Raw genomic sequence first — 16,261 nt, 5'->3', positions numbered from 1 at the left:
ACGATATCGTAAATACATCGTTAGATCATACGACATCTTTACGATATCGTGAAGACACCTTAACGGCACGGACATAGGATGTCGTAAAGGTGCCGTAAAAATGTCGTAACAATGTCGTAAAGACGTCGCCAAATTTATTGCCTACTGGGTAATTGATCACGTGATTTATTTGACGGCTTTCGTATTTTTCTCAGTGTTGTATTATTCTAAAGGTTCTGATTTATTATAAAATGATAATATAATAGAAAAATGGACGCAATACCTATAGTTTAGGAGCTATTATAATTATCACTGTATACTTAAAAGCAGGAACACATATATACATTCAATTTCAATGTTTAACTCTGATTATTTTCTTATTACTCTATTTTATGATTCTTCAATACAGAAATGAGCAGCACAGAGTTAAAAATTAAGCAGAATTAAGCATTTGGATTGAATGGGTGTTTCTGCTTTTACATATACAATGATATTTATGATTAACAATAAACATATTATCGAGCTGATACATTATTCTTAAAAGAAAGCTCAATTTTGAGTTTAAGTGTAAAGAAAAGATTTACTCCACTTGAACCAGTCCTGTGCATCTGAAAACAAAATGGCGATCCCTTAGTGTCCTAAGTTGGTTAGTTTCTAATATCTTCAGCGCGGCGCTAGTTGTTCCATCACTCCCTGTTTTTGCATTGTAAGCAATGGGACTAGACGACTTTATTTTTTATTTTTTAATAAACAAAATGTTATTTTCGTAAAAAAAATATATTGAAATGAAAAGAATGTTACTCATTTTCTATTTCAAAACAATTTTCCAAGCGATGTATATAAATGCTTATGGAAAAAATGAATTAAAACGTCACCCAATAAGCTTGGTAAAGTGGAATATTATATTTGAATTTGAATAAAAAGTTAAATATAATCCTTTTAATATCTGAAAACGCAGTCAATAATATTTATATCAATAAAATATGTACATAGTTTTGTGAAAAAAGTTGTAATAGTATACAAGTTCAAACTTAATATTTAAGAGTTTAGCGAGTACTCACACTACCCAGTGGGCACAAAATTTGGCGACGTCTTTACGACATCTTTACGACATCTTTACGACATCCTATGTCCATATCGTTGCGGTGTCTTTGCAATATCGTAAACACATAGTCAGATCATACGACTTGTTTACGATATCGCAAAGACACCTTAACGGCAGGGACATAGGATGTTGTAAAGTTGTCGTAAACATGTCGTAACGATGTCGTAAAGACGTCGCCAAACTTTGTGCCCACTGGGTATTGAATATAATGAGAAAAATGTAATTGAAATTGAATTAAATTTGTATTCATGAACATATAGCATAAAAATATGTAAAGAATATTAAAAATATTTCATTCAATGATTCAACTTGTTGAAAAAAAAACTATTTTTCAGAGGAACAAATATAAATTCTAATGCTATAACACGTCTAAGATGTAAATATGATGAATGTTTTAACATCTTTGTTATAAAGACTTAAAAGGATATAATGATAAAAGAGAGCAATTAAAGACATTTATTTTTGTATTTTTCATCGATTTTTAAATAAAATGGTTTCGAATGCAAAATTAGTTAAATTAAATTAGAAATACATTGTATCCATTATATATTCATAAGTGAGAGTATGCACATAGTAAGTTTAAATTTAGTATTATTCAAATTTTTCTCATGTTTTTTTAACATTTCATTAATAATATTGTTCATTTGTTTTCGACAATATACTTTAAGAATCATATTTAACTTCTTATTAAAATTCAAATCTAAGATATATTCAACTTTGCCAGGATTATTGTATGGCCATATAAATCATATTTTGTCTTTAGTATTCATAACAAATGATTGGAAAAGTATTTTGAAATATTAAATGAGTAACATTGTTTTAATTTCAAAAAATTTTTTGCATGGAAATAACATTTCGTTTACTAAAAAATTTTTAAAAAGTGATTTAGTCCCGTTGCTTTCTATGTAAAAACAGGGAGTGATGGGAAAACTAGCGCCGCGCTGGAGAAATTAGGAACTAATCTGCTTAGGATGGGTGCGGGGTCAAGTTAAAATCTGAAATATGGAGAAATGCACAGGGCTGACTTGAAAAAAATCTTAAATTAATTTAAAAAATATATATTCAATGTAAACAAGAATTTTATTTATTTCAGACCAGAAATTTATTTAAACAAACCAAACATTTATTTGAACCAAAAAAATAAGGACAAAAAAATTTATTTGTATCAAACAAACATTTGTTCGACGCATACTAAAGAAATAATTTGTTTAATTCAAACCAAATTTGTTTGATTCAAACAAACATTTTTCTCAGTGTAACAAAAAATTGCGAATTTGGCAGCAGTTTATTTACAGATTTTGAGGAGTATTTTCGATTATTTTTTACTAAATTTATAATTTGTCAGAAAAAATGAATAGCGGTTTAAAATTCAAAAGAACTTTGAACATACTAGAAAATTTTTACTTTTATGATTTATGTTGGAATATAAAAGATACTCAACGATATTTATTATTGTCCGAGTAATGGTCGGTTTACCTTAATTTCCTGTTAAAAAAAGACAAAATAAATTAATTTTATAACTTACCAGGAACATGTTCTTCTGGTCTGTTCAAATCTTCTTGAGCGATGTGTATAGTTTACATATTTCGATTTAAGGTTGATTTTGAGGACAACGATCTGTTCCTGATATAACACGGAAGCAAGTAAATTTCGAATTATCCACATCATGTAGCTTCCTCAAATTTCGATTTTAATTCTTTTGGTTATCGAATTTCGCTCCATAAACTTCACAAACTCGTTGACGTTCCATGTTTACGGTTGAACATCGAGTGATAAAATAACTATTTTTAGTAACGTACTTACCTGACTTATAATTATATGCACAACTAAACTGTATTTAAGTAACAATGGAAGTGGTCGAATGTCGTAACTTTTGCACCTAAATTTAGAAATCCCGACACCATAAATTTTTTATGGGGCAATAAATGCATCACAATGCCGGTAACAATTATTGCTCTTCTATTGTTATCAAATAAAAAATTTACCTTGAAATAACTTCTAATTAAACTGCTATATATTTTCGTTGAACTGTAAGTCTCGCAGATGCTTGCTAATTCTATAATCATAAAAATTTGAATATTTAATCTTCATGGTTCGTATTATTTAATAAGTAATTGGAAGCTTTCAAGATTTTATTTAAAAAGTAATTATTTCTTTTTTAATGCCTTCATCAAATTAAAACCCGGTTTTTTTAACACTTCCAAAAATCACGTTTACGTGGACGGATAATTTCCATCCCAGGGGGCAGAAAATTTGGCGACGTCTTTATGACATCGTTACGAGATATTTACGACAACTTTACGACATCCTATGCCCATGTCGTTTCGCTGTCTTTGCGATATCGTAAAGACATCTTCAGATCATAAGACTTATTTACAATATCGTAAACACACCTTTACGACATGGACATAGGATGTAGTAAAGTTGGCGTAAAGATGTCGTAACGATGTCGTAAAGACGTCACCAAACTTTGTGCCCACTGGGATTACGTTTCAGAGCAAAATGTCCAAAAGAAGAAAGAAAGAGAACAAAATTATAAGAAAATTTTGTAAACTAAATAATCTGCTATCTTTAAAAGGTTTCAAGTTATGGTACATTGAAAAGTCCCCACTTTTTTCTATTTTCAGCGAAAAATCGCCAGTTTCAAAAACCACTGTGTATCTTTTTACCTAATTACTTTACGGACAAGTTTTCTGCAGATGAGTGAAACTATAATCAATTTTCTGTGATTCCAAAAAAAGAACAATGTTCTAGCTCTAATAGGGCATAAGTTATGGCCCCTCAAAGTTGAACATTTTTGCCTTTTTTTAGGGGCAAAAAAGTAGAGTTTAGGTTTTTCAAAATAAATCGTGTTGGGTTTACTTTGACTTGATGCTTCCAGAGAATGAAATAGATTATATAACAAATTGCGTACACCTAAAAAAAGAAAAGTCTTTTAGCCCTACTAGTTTGGGAACTGCGAGGCTTCAAAAATTTCATTTTTTTTTGGCATTTTTGACCAAGAACGGAAGTTTGGTTTTTTGAAAATACCTCGTTTCCTCCAAGTCCCACGACAAAATTCCTATATAATAAATAAAAGTAGAGTCAATTTATCGTAAGTTAAAAACAAAAACAAAAGTGTCCTAGCCCTAATAGGTCATGAGATATGACCTTGGAAAGTGCACTCTTCCTGCATAGAGGCACCTGAGCGTACCGTAAAGTAGAACTACGGCCATATTTCGACATTTTTGTCCCAAGTAAGTATGTACAATTTATTGTTAATGCATAATAGTCTTTTGTCATTGATAAAAAAATAAATGTTTATAACAATATCCTTTCTTAAACACTTTTGAGTACTTTTTTAGTACTTTTGTGGCAAAAAAATGATTGTAATTGATTGAAAATGTGATATACATATATTTTTTATCAATTAAATAATGTTTAAAAATAATTGTTCATAACAATACCTTGTCTTAAACACTTTTGGGTACTTTTTTGTACTTTTATGGCAAAAAAGTGATTGTAATTGAGTGCAAATGTAATATATATTTTTTTATCAATAAAGAAATAATTTTTAGTAATAATTTTTTATAACAATATCTTATCTTGACCAATTTTGAGTAGTTTTTTAGTACTTTTGTGATAAAACGTGATCGTAATTGAACCTTTTGTACGACTTCTCAGAAAAGGACCTTCAACGTTGCTTCTAAAAGTGGATAATTCGTATAAAGTGTGTAGGAGTGGAGACGTGGACTACTTTTAAGGGGATAATATGTCCATTGAGTAATTTGTAACATAAAAATGTATAGAGCGTCAGTCTGGTTACAATCCACGTTCGTAACAGTGCCGCGATCGGGCTTGTAGGGGAATAATATTGCACACACAGAAAAATGTTCGTTTGAATCAAACAAATTTTTTTTTAATTGAAAAAAATATTTCTTTAATATTGTATGTTTGTCCTTATTTGTTTGGTTAAAATACATTTTTGGTTTGTTTAAATAAATCTCTGGTTTAAAATAAGTAAAGTTATTGTTTACATGAATATACATATATTTAAATAATTATAGACTTTTTTCAAGTAAAGTAAATCTTTTTTTTTACACTTAACCTCAAAATTAAGCATTCTTTATAAAAATAATGTATAAGCTCGATAATATTTTTATTGATAATCATAATTATCGTTGAATATGTAAAACCAGAGACACGTATTCATTCTGAAGATTAGTTCTGGTTAATTTTTAAATCGGTGCACATGGTAAATTAATTCAGATTCAAGGTTAGTTACTTAGGAACCGCCGGAAGCGCTTTATCAGGCCTAGCGGCACTTTGTTGTACTATTTTGTACTGTATTTTTTGTTTGTATCAAACAAATATTTTTAGGAATTTAAATAACCAGATTTTAAACAAATGCATTGTTTAATAAAAGTCCATTTTTGGTCAGATCCAAACATTGGGCGAGTAGAGTAAAGCGCAAGAGTGGCGTTAGAGCTTGAGCCCGGATTAGAATTAACGGCACTTTTTCAATTTTCAACTTTTTGAAAAGAACTCAACGCAAAAAGAAAGAGAATCAAAATACACGTTAAATCAGCCAGACAGAATGAAAAAATATTTAAAAATTAAGAAAATCCGAGTCATCTGAAAATTTTTTTGCGGCGACGCCAGATTTTGAGGTTATTTTTTAAAACACCATAACTTCCGGAAATTTCATCTTAGAGAGAAATAGAAAAATACATGTTCGCTTATTTTTCATACTTAAAATATTTTAATTTAAAACCAATCGCAAATGACGAATTTTCAAGATAATGCATGGATTTTTAACAAAAAATACGTTAATTTTCAAACAAGAACTGGATTTTAAACTAAAACCGGTCAATTTTTAACCAAAAATTAAATAGCTAAATTTTGGTAGAAAATTGAACTGAATTTTCAAAAGATAATTAAATTTTTAACAAAAGATGTAAATTTTTTTAATAATACAAATTTTCAAGAAAATAGTTTAATCCAAAAACCAAATTCAAGACCAAAAAGTTGAATTAAATACCTAGTATATGAATGCTCAATTAAAAGAGAAGAATTAAAAAAAAAGTTGAACCTTTAACCAAATAATAAAATTCTCAAGCCAAAATTAATTTTTTTTAAAATTTATTTATTTTTCATAAAAAATATCAATTTTTAACCAAAAATAAAATTGCTACATTTTCAGTAAAAAAATTAATTTTAAACTAAAAAAATACGAATTTTGAACTTCATAGATTAATTTTCTATAAAAAAGACGAGATTTAACAAAATACATGAATTTGAAACAAAATAGTAAACATTTTAAACTGAAAAAGATTGAACCTTTTTTAATTGTTACTTATTAAATATTATTATATTATATTATTGTATATTAAATAATTGATTCAATTAATTTTTAACTCTAAAATACGTATTTTCAACCAAAAAAATATATTTTAAAATGAATAATTGTTTTTTAAAAAATAAAAATGATAAATTGTAAAATACAAAAGATAGTTTTAAACCAACAAATAAAGCAGTTAAATTTTTATAAATTAATTTTCAACAGAAAAAATAATTTTTAATAAAAAAATAAATAATTAAATTTTCAGTGAAAAATTTACTTTTTGGCTTACAAAATTAGTTTTTAATTTAAAAATGCGAATTTTCTGCCACAGAGAGGAATTTTCTACTAAAATGAGAAATCTTTTTTTAACTCCATTCTAAATTCTTAAAACGGTTCTAAATTTGTGTTTGAAATTTAAAAAAATCTACTTTTCGTTTTAATTTCTTTAATATTTCTCGTTACTCAAAAAACTCAACTTTTAAATGTTTTTTAAAATGATTCGAATTTTTCCTAAAATATTGAGGCATTTCTGCAAAATTAAAAAAATTTCTTCCAAATCTTTCAGATTCCTCTTTAATAATTTTATTCAATTCTCATTATTAGCTTGACATCTTTCAACATTCTTAAAATGCTTCAAAATTTGCAGAGTTGTAACATGGAAATTGTTCATTTTTGAGAGTTCCCGATTTAAAATTTGTTAGCTTTAAACACAAAATTTCGAATTATTTATTTTTAAAGGCCTTAATGTAGAATTGAAAAAAGTTCAACTCCTTTTTATTCCAAATGAAATATTATCCTTTTTCAAAATTTTGTTTAATCTAAAATTGTTTCACTTGGAAAAATTTTAATTTACTATCCTTACCTATTTTTTCTTTTCAAGCGGTTTTAATTCGAAATTATTAATTATTGTTTCAAACATTTTTTTAACTCTCAGTATTTCAAAATGTATTTAATAATGGATTTTTAAATTGCTTATATTTTTATTATAATACTGAATTCAGATATATACCTATTTCTAAATTATTTCGAATTATTTAAAATGAATTCAGTTGTATGCGCAAGTAAATTCTTGAATCCTAAAGATTAAATTCACGCCTACCGCATATTTTAAATATGACTTCAGAAAGTAGGAACTTGGTATATGTGTTCTTTGTAAAGGAAAAAATTTTTTTAATCGTCACCCAACATTTTTTTCTTTAAAAAAAGGGACATGTTTCTTAAAATTTCATAATTAAATTTTTCTCCTTAATTATGATCAAGAGTTCTTTTGGTTTCGAAATCTGCACATGAAATATCAAAATGTTAAAAATCTGTCCTTTGAGTAAATAAAAACATTTTTGATGGAATGTCAAAAAATAGATTGAAATTCTGTGTAGAATTCCTAGAAAGGAACAATTCTGTTTTTGAGCAGATTTAGAAACAATGGAAAATTCCTAATCAGAATCAAACAGAAAAAAACTAATTATCTAAGTTAATTTAGTAGAAATTTATTTTTCCACAAATTTCTTAGTAAAAAATATTTAAAAAAATTTCATTATAATTTTAAAAGTAAAAGATTTTGAACCAAAAAAATTCTCCTAGTAGTAAAAAAAAAAATGTTCACAAAATTTCAAATCGATTACATTTTAAATCAAAATACAAAAATATATTTTTTCTATGTCGTTAAAAGAGTTCATTAGGGCCACTCAACACGATATTGTTAACTGCGGTACAACCTTGTTTATTATAGAGCAAACTGTGTCACGCTCCTTATTTTTATTCAGAAAAAAATTTAGTTCCATAAACTGCATTTGTATTGCTTTTTAAAATAAGATTTAATAAACCAAATTTTGTTCCTTGGTAAAATATTATTCAATCAAAAAAATTTGGTTGCTTTATAACGTTTTTTTCAATAATCAAATTTTGGATGCTTGCTATAATCTGGTTCGAATAAACAAAATTTTGGGTGCCAGTTCAAATTTGGCTGAATTAACCAATAAGTTTGCTTGGTAAAATTTATTTAATTTAACCAAATTTTTGGTTTTGTTAATATTTGGCCAAATCAAATAAATTCTGATGATTGTTACAATTTAGTTGCATCAACTAAATTTTGTTGCTTGATAAAATGTTATTAAATTATCCAAATTTTGTTGCTTGGTAACATTTTTTTTATCAACCAAGTTTGTATGTTTGGTATCATTTAGTATAAATAAAAAAATGGGATGATTGGTCAAATTTGGCTGAATAAACCAATATGGTTTCTTGGTCAAATTTGCTTAATTAAACTAAATTTTTTATTTGGTTACTGTTTGGTCAAATGAAGTAAATACTGATGATTGTTACAATTTAGTTTTATCAACCAAATTTTGTTGCTTGGTAAAATGCTATTAAATTATTAAAATTTTGTTGTTTGGTAACATTTTTTTAATCAACCAAAGTTTTTGTGTTTGATATAATTTGGCCTAAAGAAAAAAAAGTAGGTTGCTTGGTAAAATTTGGTTGATTAAACCAAACTTTTTTTGTAATAATCTTTAGTTGAATCAAACCATTTTTTATCATTGATTCCGTTTGGTTATTTCAATAAAATATATTTTCTTGGTAAAATTGCTGTTGAGTAAGCCAAATTTTGTTGCTTGGTAACATTTTTTTAATCAACCAAATTTTTAATGTTTGTTTTAATTTTAAAAAATTTTGGAGGCTTGTTCAAATTAGGCTAAATAAGTCAAGATGGTTCCTTGGTAAGATTTGGTCTATTGAACCAAATTTTTTGTAGATTAATATTTGGTTATATCAAATAATTTTGTATGATTGATACAGTTTGGCTATATTGACAATGTTTATTTTCTTGATGAAGATTTTGTTGAGTAAACCAAATTTCGTTGGTTGGTAAAATATTAGTAAATTAGAAAAATGTTGCTGCTTTGTAAACTTTTTCTCGAGAACTAAATTTTGGATGCTTGCTATAATCTGGTTCAAAACAAACAAATTTTGGGTGCTTTGTCCAATATGCCTTAATAAACCAATATGGTTGCTTGGTAACATTTTTTTTTATCAACCAAATTTTGTATGTTTGGTATAATTTGGGTTATGTCAAAAAAATGTAGGACGCTTTGTCAAATATGGCTAAATGAATCAATATAGTTTCTTGGTAAAATTCGGATGATTTAAATTTTTTTTATATTAACATTTGGTTGAATCAAACAGTATTTTATGATTGATACAGTTTGGCCATATCAACCAAATTTATTCTCTTGGAAACAATTTTGTTGAGTAAACCAAATTTTGTTTTTTGGTAAAAATGTATGGAATCTAAAAAATGTTGTTGCTTTGTAACATTTCTTTCAACAACAAAATTTTGGATGCTTTCTTTAATTTGGTTCGAATGAAAAAGAATTTGGGGTGTTTGGTCCAATTTGGCTGAATAAAACAATATGGTTTCTTGGTAAAACTTTGTCGATTAAGCCAAGTTTTTTGTTCGTTAACATTTGTATGACAAATAAATTCTGAGGGTTAATACAATTTAGTTATACCAACCAAATTTTTTTTCTTAGGTAAAAATTTTGTTTAGTAAACCAAACTGTGTTCCTTAATAAAATGTTATTAAATCATTCCAATTTTGTTAATTTATAAATTTGTTTAATCAACCAAATTTTGAATGCTTTATCTAATTTGGTTCGATAAAAAAATTTGGGAGCTTGCTCAAATATGGCTGAATAAACTAACGTGGTGTTTGGTAAAATTTGGTTGATTGGACTAAATTATACGTTTTTTTAACATTTTGTCGAACGGAACAAATTTTGGTAATTGATAAAACTTGTGTATATCAAACAAATTTTTGTTTTGGTGAAATTTGGGAAAATAAATCAAATTTTGTTCCTTGGTGAAATTTAGTTGCATGAATCAAATTTTGGATGCTAGAAGATTTGTTTGAATCAAATTCTCATAAATGGTAAAATTGGGTTATATCAACCAAATTTGTTGTGTTGGTAGAAATGTTTTCGCATAAACCAAATGGTTTATGTTTAACATAACTTGGTTTGAATCAACAAAATTTTTGATGCTTTGTAAAGTTTGGCTGCACAAACAAAATTTCGGGTGCTTGGCAAAATTTATTTATATCAACCAAATTTTGTTTCTTGGTAGAATTTGGCTGAATAAAAAAAATTGTGTAGCTCATGAAAATATTATTGTATCAACCAAATTTTGGGTGAATGATAAAATTTGGTTGAATCAAACGAATTTTTTAGTTTGGTAAGCTTTGCTTCGCTGAAACAAATTTATTTGTTCTGTGAAATTTGGCTGCATAAATCAAATTTTCATTTATTTTCTCAAATTTGAATAATTAAAAAAATTGTCTTGCTTGTTACCATTTGGTTGAATCAAGAAAATTATGTTGCTTGGTAAATGTTGGATATATCAACCATATTCTTTCGCTTAGTTATATTTGGTTAAATAAACCAAATTTTGTTACTTGGTGAAATTTGGATGGATAAACAAAATTTTTTTCTTAGACAGTTTTGTGTATGGACCAAATTTCAGATGCTTGGCACAATTTTTTGTGAATAACCCAAATTTTGGGTGCTCGGTAATTTTTTAACGAAAAACCTCAAGTTTGGTTCTTTGGTTAAATTTGGTTAAATAAACAAAATATTGTTGCTCATTAAAATTTGATTGAATCACACAAATTTTAGATTTTTGGTATAATTGGATCTGAATCAAACAAATTTTGACTGAATGGTAAAACTCAGTTGGATGAACCAAATTTTTTTTCGTCCTCAAATTTCTTTGAATACTCTGAATCTTGTAGCTTGGTAACATTTGCTTGGACAAGAAAGTTTTTTTATTTGGTAGCATTTAATCGAATTTAAAAATCAGTTTAAACAAATATTTGGCTGAGAGGACCAAATTATTTATATTTGATTAAATCAGTCAAAACTTGTTTGGTTAATTGAACCATATTCTATTAATCAAAATGTAAAAAAATTGTTTTCTGTGAACCAAACATTTTGTGAATATTATAAACATATTGCATGACTGAAGTAATACAAATTTGGTTGAGTCAACCAAATTTGGTTGCTTTGTGAAATTTGGTAGCATATACCAAAGTTTGGTTAAGTAAGTAAACTCAGTACAATTTAATTTAATCAAACAAATTTCAAACGAGTGGAAAAATTTGGTAGGGTCAATCAAATTTTTGTGAATCATATACATTTTTTAGCTTGGTAATATTGGACTGGATAAACCACAATTTGTTGCTTGGTACAATTTCTTTCAATCAACCATATTTAGGGATCCTAGTAAAATTTTGCGAAATAAATCAAATTTTGGTTGCGTTGTAAAATATGGTTAATTAAATAAATATTTGGTCAATTTAGTCAATGCTGGGTCAAATAAATGTTTCGTGAATAGGATAAACATATTGTATGACTGGAGTCATAGAAAATTTTCTAAGTCTACCAAATTTTGTTGCTTCGTAAAAATTGTCTAAATAAACCAAAATTCGGTTGCTTGGCAAAATGTGGTGGAATAAACCAAATTTTATTTCTTGGTAAAATTTGGTTGCATCAATCAAATCTTGGATGCTTTGTGTAATTTGACTTAAATCAAGCAAATTTTGGGCTCGTGTTGAAAATTTTACTAAATAAACAAAAGTTTGGCTGTGCAGTGAAATTATGTTGATTAAACCAAATATTATTATCAATTTTAACAAACTTTTGGCTCGGGCAACCAAATTATTTATATTTGATTAAATCAGTGAAAGCTTTTTTATATAATTGAAACAAATTGTATACTTTAAAATATATAAGAATTTTTTGCGTCAATCAAATATTTTGTGAATGTATTAAAATAAGTATGACTGTAGTAATGGAAATTTGGTTGTTAACCATATTTTGTTGGATCTTGAAATTTGGGTGAATATAATAAAGTTTGGTTGCTTGGTAAAATTTGGTTGAATAAGCCAAATTTTGCGGCTTGGTAAAATTTGTTTGAATGAACCAAATTTTGCGGTCATGGTAAAAGGGGGAGGGTCGGTAGGCCGGTTTTTGGCCTAATTTATTTTTGGACCAAAAAATCTGAAAAAATCATGGTAGTATCTTATAAGTATCCCGAGTCGATTGCACGCTAAACGGACTACCCTCCACCCCCAGCCACCCCCACCCCCTACAAATATAGGAAACACCACTACCCACCAACTGTATTTTCGAGAGATTTGACACTCTTAAACATGTATTCTGAGGTTAGCTCGGGTTTACTATGGTTTTCGGGGTCGCCGAATACAAAAATCTGGCGTCCTTTGACTTTTATCGCATCAGGTTCAAGGTCATTGGAAGGTCAAATCGAGAGAAAACGGTAAAAAAATCCAAAAAAATACGTTGTAGGTTTTTGGAGTCGCTAGTTACGAATCTGGCATCCGTTGAACTCTATCGCTTCAGGTTCAAGGTCATTTGAAGGTCAAATTGATAAAAAACGCTGAAAAAATAAAAAAAAATACGTTATACGTTTTCAGGGTCGCTGATTACGAACATGGCATCCGTTGGTCAGCGGACACCAGGTTCATAATCAGCGACCCCAAAAACCTATAAAATATATTTTTTTTACCGTTTTTTCTCGATTTGACCTTCAAATGACCTTGAACCTGCAGCGATAGAGTACAACGGGTGCCAGATTCGTAATTAGCGACTCCGAAAACCTATAACGTATTTTTTTGGATTTTTTTTACCGTTTTCTCTCGATTGGACCTTCCAATGACCTTGAACCTGACGCGATAAAAGTCAAAGGACGCCAGATTTCTTTCGGCGACCCCGAAAACCATAGTAAACCCGAGCTAACCTCAGAATACATGTTTAAGAGTGTCAAATCCCTCGAAAATACAGTTGGTGGGTAGTGGTGTTTCCTATATTTGTAGGGGGGTGGGGGTGGCCGGGGGGTGGAGGGTAGTCCGTTTAGCGTGCAATCGACTCGGGATACTTATAAGATACTACCATAATTTTTTCACATTTTTTGGTCCAAAAACTGGCCTTACCCACCCTTCCCCTTTGACTGAATAAACCAGAGTGCGGTTCTTTTTTCAAATGTTGTTGATTGTGAAATAAAATTTTTTTTAATTTAACCCAATTTTTTGTTATAACAACCAAATTATTCATATTTTGTTAAATCACCTAAAAATTTGTTCATTACTGAAATTTTATTGGAATAAGCGAAATATAAAAAGATTATTTTGCGTGAACTAAATATTTTTTGAATATAATAAAGATATTGTATGTGCCGACGCGAAGTACCAAGTGTTCAAAAAGTTATATAAAATATGGTGAATATCAAGAAAATCCAAAGGTGTCATCCATTTATATTTGATTAAATTAAAACTGTTTTTATTTGAGTGATTTAATCACATTCTGCTAACCAAAATATAAAAAAAAATTTCCGTCAACGAAATATTTTGTGAATGTAATAAACGTATGGCTGAAGCTATACAAATTTATTTGAGTCAACCAAATTTTGTTCCTTGGTGAAATTTGGTTAAATAATCCAAACATGGTTATTTGGTAAAATTATTTTTAATAAACCAAATTTTGTTGATTGGTAAAATTTGTTTTAATTAACCAAATTTTGACATCTTGTCGAAATTTGGCTTAAAAAACCAAACTTTGGTTGTTTAATAAAATTGGCTGATTTTAAAAACATATTTTGTCAATTTAACAAAACGTTTGGGTCTAACGATCAAATTATTTATGTTTAGATAAATCAACTAAAACTTGTTTTGTTAATTGAACCAACTGCTACAAGCTAAAATGTAGAAAAATTATTTTTCGTCAAGCAAATATTTCGTGAATATATTAAACATATTCTATGGCTGAAGTAATAAAAATTTGGTTGAATTAAGCAAATTTTGTTGCTTGTTAAAATTTGGTTAATGAAACCAAATTTGGTTGCTTGGTAAAATTATTCTGAATAAAATTTATTTATTTAATAAATTTCTTATTTTAAACTTATTTTTGGAGGTATTAGCTGAATTATTTTTATTTGGTTAAATCAACCAAAACTTGGTTCAGTAATTAAATCACATTCTACTAACCAAAATATAAATAAATTATTTTGAGTCAACTAACACAGCCCCGCAAAAAAATCTGCAACCCGAGCTAAACCACCATACCCATACGTTTTTGAGGTGGCTGAATCAGAATCTGGAGTCAGTTTGACCCCACAAGGTCAACATCAAGGTCAATTGAAGTTCAACATAAAATAAACTATTAGGTTGGAGAAAATATCTACTCTCTAACGTTTTTGGGGTAGCTGAACATAAAGAAAACAATTGGATCAAAGAAAATCTCTAACCTCAGACGTTTTTAGGGTGACTGAATCTGAATCCGGAGTCAATTTGACCCCATAAGATCATGATCAAGATCAAATAAAGGTTAAAATGAGAAAGACCATTCAATCGGCGTCAGCAACTACTTTAAGATGATTTTGGGATCGCTAAATCCGAATCCGGGGCCATTTCTATCCCATGAGGAAGGAATGAACGTCATCCCGAGGTCAAAATAAATAAACCCTTGGGATTGCAGAAAACCTCCACTTTGAGACGGTTTTGGGGTCGCTGAATCCGAATTCGGGGTCCGTTCGACCCTATGTGTCGATTTTGTGGTTTTCTCAATTTTGACATTGTTCTGACTTTTATTCCGACCTGATAAGGTAATAATAACCCCGGATTGGGATTTAGTGACCCAGAAAACGTCTTCAAGTAGTGTTTCACGCCGATGGAACGGGGTTTTCACATTTTGACCTTCACTTGGCCTTGATTTTGATGTTATGTGGTCCAAATGATCCCAGCTGTACATTCAGCGACCCCCAAAACATCTGAGAGTAGTAGTATTCTCCGATCCAATGGATTTCTTTATTTTGACCTTCACTTGACCTTGATTTTGATCTTATGTGGTCAAAATGATCCAAGTTTGGATTCAGCCACACTAAAAACGTCTGATATTAGAGGGTTTCTCTGATCCAATTGTTTTTTTTTTGACCTTAACTTGTCCTTCATACTGACCTGATGGGGTAAAACTGACCCTGTATTCAAATTCAGCGGCCTCAAAAAATAAGTTATGGTGGTTGAGCTGGGGTCGCACAAATTGTTTTGTGGGGCTATGTAATTTACATTCATAATTTATCTGAGTACGCAAAATTGTGTAGCTTGATAAAATTTGATTGAATAAACTAATTTTTGTTGCTGGGTAAAATTTGGTTAATCTGATAAAAACCACATTCTTAGAACCAAAATGCAACACAAATTAATTTTATGTTAATCAAATATTTTGTGAATGCAATAATTGCTGATAGTGAACTGATAGTGAGATAATCACTGAGATAATCGCATTATAAATCAAAACTGTGATTTCTTCTGTATTAATTACAACAATATCTAAAAGTTCATCTCAAAAATTAATTTCCTGTAAAAAGCCGCTAATTAGACGGTTGATACTTTCACGCGATTGATACATGGTGATAAAAATCAGTACACTTGATTGCTAATGATAATGAAAGATAATGTATACACTCTAAATGATAATTAATCCGCGAATCATATTTTTTTATCAGAAGCGGATTGTGCTTCTGATAGATTTGTTAATAAATAAATAAAAAAATCTAGAACTAAGTAATGATCCGTGTCAATACGACAAATTTCGCGATGAAAAAATCGTGTCGCTGATATACCGACCCGCATTTCTAGTGACCTGGTGTGATATTATTTGACATCAGTAATCACGGAAAATTCCTTTACGGTTGTTTTGAAAGATGTTATAATAACTGGATAACAGATCTGTGATTGCTTATTAAAAAATATTTGTAAAGAAGATAAACAAAATTTCTGCCAATAATAT

The 16,261-nt window shown here is 28.7% G+C and overlaps 1 protein-coding gene across 1 annotated transcript in view; it reads right to left on the bottom strand.

Annotated features, from left to right (window-relative positions):
• LOC117171231 (proton-coupled amino acid transporter-like protein CG1139) overlaps positions 1 to 2,689 on the bottom strand; it is an 85,856-nt gene extending 83,167 nt beyond the window's left edge. Inside the window, exon 1 of the mRNA XM_033358372.1 lies at positions 2,610 to 2,689. Coding sequence (XP_033214263.1) covers positions 2,610 to 2,618 — 9 coding nt within the window. The 5' untranslated portion in view covers positions 2,619 to 2,689. The remainder of the gene's footprint in view (positions 1 to 2,609) is intronic.
• Between the last annotated feature and the right edge of the window lie 13,572 nt (positions 2,690 to 16,261).

The sequence above is a fragment of the Belonocnema kinseyi genome, chromosome 1 (assembly GCF_010883055.1).
Source record: "Belonocnema kinseyi isolate 2016_QV_RU_SX_M_011 chromosome 1, B_treatae_v1, whole genome shotgun sequence".
NCBI lineage: Eukaryota > Metazoa > Arthropoda > Insecta > Hymenoptera > Cynipidae > Belonocnema > Belonocnema kinseyi.
Note: the sequence above shows the minus strand (reverse complement) of the source record. Positions and strands in the feature narration are given on the sequence as shown.